The following is a 5442-nucleotide window of genomic DNA, read 5'->3' as shown; positions in this document are numbered from 1 at the left end:
CGAAAAACAACATGAATGTCCAGGTTACTTTATTTTTCTTATTTAAAGTAAAAAAAAAAAGATGAGAAGGAAAATTAAGAAAGAGAGATTGAATAAGAAAAAAGGTATGAAAAAATGCATTGCGAGTCGAGAGATGGAGAGATGGAGAGATGGAGAGATGAGAGGGATATGAGATGGAGAGATGGAGAGATTGGAGAGATATAGAGGAGATGGAGAGATGCTAGCGATGGAGAGTGCGCATGAATGCAAGTAAGGGCATCCACGAAAGTGTGTGTTGTGTGTGTTGTGTGCCGTGCGTGCGTGCGTGCGTGCAGTGCGTGCGTGGTGCGTGGATGCGTGCGTGTTTTGTGTGTCCGCCCGGGGGTGGTGGTAAAGTCCCCTCTGACATACTTTTAACGATGATTGTGAATTCCATGTGTTTATTTCCATTGTTGGAAATATTCTAATACACAACTGACCTCACAGCCAAATGATCACTGATCACACTATTCATAACCACACACCACCACTAATGCTTTTCTTGGGTGTGTTTGGAGAGAGTGACCGATGTTAGATATGCAGGAAAAAGGAGTCCAGCTTCATACACAGGAACACATCCAGGAACACACACAGGACACACACAGGACACACCCCAGACACACGCCAGGAACACACACAGGAACACACCCAGGAACACACCCAGAAACACACCCAGGAACAACCCAGGAACCACAACAGGAACCCCAGGACACACCCAGGAACACACACAGGACACACCCCCGGACACACCCACGTTAAGCCACCTCTTCCATACACATATGATCAGCCTATACCAATTCATTAGAAAGATATCAACTCACTATATTGCCACTTTAAGTCAAAACATCATCCATTAGATGTAGTAGAGCCTGGATTCTGCAGCTCCTGAACATCGCAACAAAACACGTAAGCTGATTGGCTATATATACTGGTGTGTGTTTGAACATGTTGTGACTCTAATTGATGTGTTTGATCATATGGCTTTTTCACTGCTGATGGCTGATGATCCATTAATGCAGATTAGAGGCTGTGATGATCACCAGTTTTTTCACATGCTGTATAGTGGGCTGTGATATCTCCAGTTTTTCAGCATCGTATAGTAGGGCTGTGATGATCCCAGTTTTTTCAACATGCGTGTATAGTAGGACTTGATGATCCCGTTTTCCCATGCTATAAGACGAAATCCCGTTTTTCACATGCTGTATAGTAGGACTGTGATGATCCCAGTTTTTTTACATGCTGTATAGGTAGGGACTGTGATGATCCAGTTTTTTCAACATGCTGTATAGTAGGGCTGTGATGCATCCCAAGTTTTTCCACGATGCTGTATAGTAGGACTGTGATGATCCCAGTTTTTCACATAGCTGTATAGTAGGACTGTGATGATCCCAGTTTTTCCATTGCGTATAGTAGGACTGTAGATGAGATCCCAGTTTTTTTCACAATGTTGTATAAGTAGGGCTGTGATGATCCCAGTTTTTTCACATGCTGGTATAGTAAGGGCTGTGATGATTCCAGTTTTTCACATGCTTTATAGTAGGACTGTGATGATCAGTTTTCAACATGTTGTATAGTAGGAGCTGTGATATCCAGTTTTTCACATGCTGATATAGTAGGACGTTGGATGATCCCAGATTTTCACATGCTGTATAGTAGAACTGTGATGATCGCCAGATTTTTTCACATGCTGTGATATAGTAGGGCATCGTGTGATGCCCAGTTTTTCACATGCCTGATAATAGTAGGACTGTGATTGATCCAGTTTTCACAATGCTGTATAGTAGGGCTGTGATGTAACCCAAGTTTTTTTCACATGCTCGATATAGCTAGGGCGTGTGATGATCCCATGGTTTTTCACATCGCTGTATAGTAGGGCCTGTGAATGAATCCCAGTTTTTCACATGCTGTATAGTAGGGCTGTGAGATGAATCCCAGTTTTCACATGTTGTATAGTAGGGCTTTGATGAATCCCCATTTTTTTCACATGTTTTGTTAGTAGGGCTGTGATGACTCCCAGTTTTTTCACATGCTGTAAGTAGGACTGTGATGATCCCAGTTATCATGCTGATATAGTAGGACTGTGATGATCCCAGTTTTATTCACATGCTGTATAGTAGGACTGTGATGATCCCAGTTTTTCACATGCTGTATAGTAGGACTGTGATGATCCAGTTTTTCAACATGCTGTATCAGTGGGCTTGTGATGATCCCAGTTTTTTCACATGGCTTATAGTAGGACTGTGAATGATCCCAGTTTTTCCACATGTGTATAGTATGGACTGTGAGATACCCAGTTTTTCACATGATGTATAGTTAGGCACTGTGATGAATCCCAGTTTTTCACATGCTGTTTGTAGGGCTGTGATGGATCCAAGTTTTCACATGTCTGTATAGTAGGGCATGTGGATGATGCCAGTTTTTCACATGCTGTATAGTTAGGCACTGTGATTACTCCAGTTTTTTTCACATGCCTGTATAGTAGGTTACTGTGATGATCCCAGTTTTTCACCATAGTTGTATAGTAGGCTGTGATGATCCCAGTTTTTTCACATGCTGTATAGTAGGGCTGCTGACTGATCCCAGTTATTTTCACATGTTGTATAGTAGGGGCTGTGATGATCCCAGTTTTTCACATGTTCGCGTATAGATAGGGCTGTGATGATCCGTTTTTTCACATTGTTGTTAGTAAGGGCTTGATGATCCCAGTTTTTCACATGCTGATATAGTAAGGACTGTGATGTCCCAGCTTTTCACATGCTGTATAGTAGGACTGTGATGATCCCCAGTTTTTCACATGCTGAATAGTAGGGGCTTGATGATCCCAGTTTTTTCACAATGCTGTTAGTAGGACTGTGATGATCCAGTTTTTCACATGCTGATATAGTAGCGTGATGATCTCTCTGTTTTTCTCTTGGACCAGAAACTAATTGTGTAGAACAGACTCACAGATAATTGACCACGTCTTAATAGACCACGTCAAATCATTTCTTCTTTATGTTCTAGACATGACATTTCTATCTGACTGAACAGCAGCCACAGCGCGTGCTTCTCTCACCTCCTCCCATTCAGCAGTGAAGGAGGGTGTTCTCTCTAGCTGGCCCCCAGGACTGGCGGTGTCCCCTGGGCTTCCTCTCGGCCCCTGGCCCCCGGGCCCCGACCCCCAGTGGTACTCCTCCTGAAAGAGACCGTCAACACACTGTCCGTTACATCTACGTTTAACAATGGATCCATCAATTGGATCMATATCATTTATCAAGTTGGACAACTGTCTGTGGCTTGAAGCAAATTCTAAGGTGAGGTTCTGTAACAGTCATTCCCCCAATGGTAAACAAACAAACAAACGGTTACATTTACCAAGACCCACCCTCTCAGTGTAATAAGCCTGGGGCTGTACTTTTAACCGCAATTAATATTACACCTGAYATTTCACACAAGATAAAGAGGGAATGGTMAAAATAMCAGCACTGTTTCTCCATTAAAATGGGATATAAACACGACAACAGAACGTACCTGTATGGGCGACACAGCCACCAGGTTGGAGTCAGACTTGGACAGTGACTTGGAGAGCTTTAGGTCCAGCACACTGCGAGGTATGGATCTCATCCTGCCCAGGGTAAAGGCCCTGTCCTCGTAYCCAGWMSCCGGTGYCCCCTCCCTRGGTCCGCCAGCTCCCGACACACCCCCCCTCACCACCACCGCCTCCCTGTTCCAACCATACGGCGAGGAGAAGGAGGGCGAGGCGCTCTGGGGGTTCTGGTTAACCCGGGTGTGGAAGATGGTGCGATAGACTACCTGAGGTTTGGGGGGTCTGTCGTCTTTGAGGGGGTCTTTGGGGGTCTTCAGAGCCAACGCCTCGTTTCCTGTGTGAGGGATAATGAGGGGCGGTGGCAGTCCAATTCCTAATTCAAAGGGCTGGGTTACCGAAGCGAGATTGCCGTGGTTACCGAGCGTGGTTACCGGGCTGGTGTGGGGGTCCGAGGGGGTGTGTTTTCGGGCTTTGGGGTTGGTGTTGGAGGTGTAGAGGTGGTAGGGTGTGTCGGGCGTCTCGCAGGCCGGCGAGGAGCCGTGGAGGAGGCCGGCGAACTCTACGGGGACGAGGCTTTGTCGTCGGTCGTCTGGTAGTGGGAGTGTATTGGAAGAGGCGGGGGGAGGGTTCTGCTGGTACGGCCCGTCGTCTGGTAGTGGGAGTGTATTGGAAGAGGCGGGGGGAGGGTTCTGCTGGTACGGCCCGTCGTCTGAGGAGAGACAACACACACAAGTTAATGTTGGAGTGCACCACACACACATTCCAGATCCAACATACATACACAGACCCACAGATTGGTTGCACACAGTAACCAATCTTACGAGATCTCCCTCTCTCTCTCGCTCTCTCTCTCGTGCTAACATGGAGACAGTAAAAGGTGCACCACACCCATAGCATAACCACACCACACCATAACCATACCATATCCATACCCATACCAATCTAGAAAAACACACAGCAATACAGAGGATCTACAGTATGTTAAAAAAACTAGAAAAAACACATCAGAATCAGGATTAACAGAGAGAGTTAAAATAAAGGTTAAAAAACAAAAAGAGAGACAGAGAGAAGAATGTTAGAGGGAACACATACATCTGCTGTTGCCCTGTCAAGATGCAGGCTCCTACGGTACACACCACACAACTCCTGACACAGGTCTGACACGGCTGCCTGGTCAACATCACTGTGTGTGTGTATGTGAGAGAGAAAAGAGAGAGAGAGAGAGAAAAGAGAGAGAAAAGAGAGAGAAAAGAGAGAGAGAGCACATGTGTGATGTATCCGTGTGTCTGGCCCATTGACTGAGTTCTGTGAGGTGTACTTAGAGCCAAATGGATGCTTTGAGAGAGACAGCCACCGTCTGTGTGCAGTGGGGTGAAAGAGGGATTGGGAGACAGAGAGAGGAGAGTCTTTCTGGTCTAACTCAGAAAGAGAGCTGGCCCGTATATCTATGTATGTGTGTGATTCTGCCCGGGGATGGTGTACAGTGTTCTATTTAGTCTTCGTGCACGTGCAGTGTCATCCTGAGGTCGCTGAGTATATTTTCCTCCAATTCAAATTTCTAAAGCTTTATTGTCCATTCTTTTCATACACTCCAATATTCACCACAGATTCACAATGAGATTTGAGAGAGATTAAACTCAATAAACAGACAAACAGGTATGCAGCCAAACAGAGCTGTGTGTATCAGTGTGTGTATTATCAGTGAGCAAAACGATGATCAGCAGGACAACATGGTCAGTGTGTGTGTGTGTGTGTGCATGTGTGTATAACCAAGTATAATACCATGGTGGACACACAGACAACTACACAGTACCATGGTGGATACACAGACATTTACACAGTACCATGGTGGATACACAGACATTTACACAGTTCCATGGTGGATATACAGACATTTA

At 45.5% G+C, this 5442-nt stretch overlaps 1 protein-coding gene across 1 annotated transcript in view; it reads right to left on the bottom strand.

Moving 5' to 3' along the window:
• Positions 1–5442, bottom strand: part of LOC112074405 (ankyrin repeat and sterile alpha motif domain-containing protein 1B-like) — a 35115-nt gene that overhangs the window by 3252 nt on the left and 26421 nt on the right. Inside the window, exons 4-5 of the mRNA XM_024141586.2 lie at positions 3529–4253; positions 3074–3193 (exon numbers count right to left, since the gene is read on the bottom strand). Coding sequence (XP_023997354.2) covers positions 3074–3193; positions 3529–4253 — 845 coding nt within the window. The remainder of the gene's footprint in view (positions 1–3073; positions 3194–3528; positions 4254–5442) is intronic.

This window comes from Salvelinus sp. IW2-2015, unplaced genomic scaffold, assembly GCF_002910315.2.
Source record: "Salvelinus sp. IW2-2015 unplaced genomic scaffold, ASM291031v2 Un_scaffold2620, whole genome shotgun sequence".
Classification (NCBI taxonomy): Eukaryota; Metazoa; Chordata; class Actinopteri; order Salmoniformes; family Salmonidae; genus Salvelinus; species Salvelinus sp. IW2-2015.
Note: the sequence above shows the minus strand (reverse complement) of the source record. Positions and strands in the feature narration are given on the sequence as shown.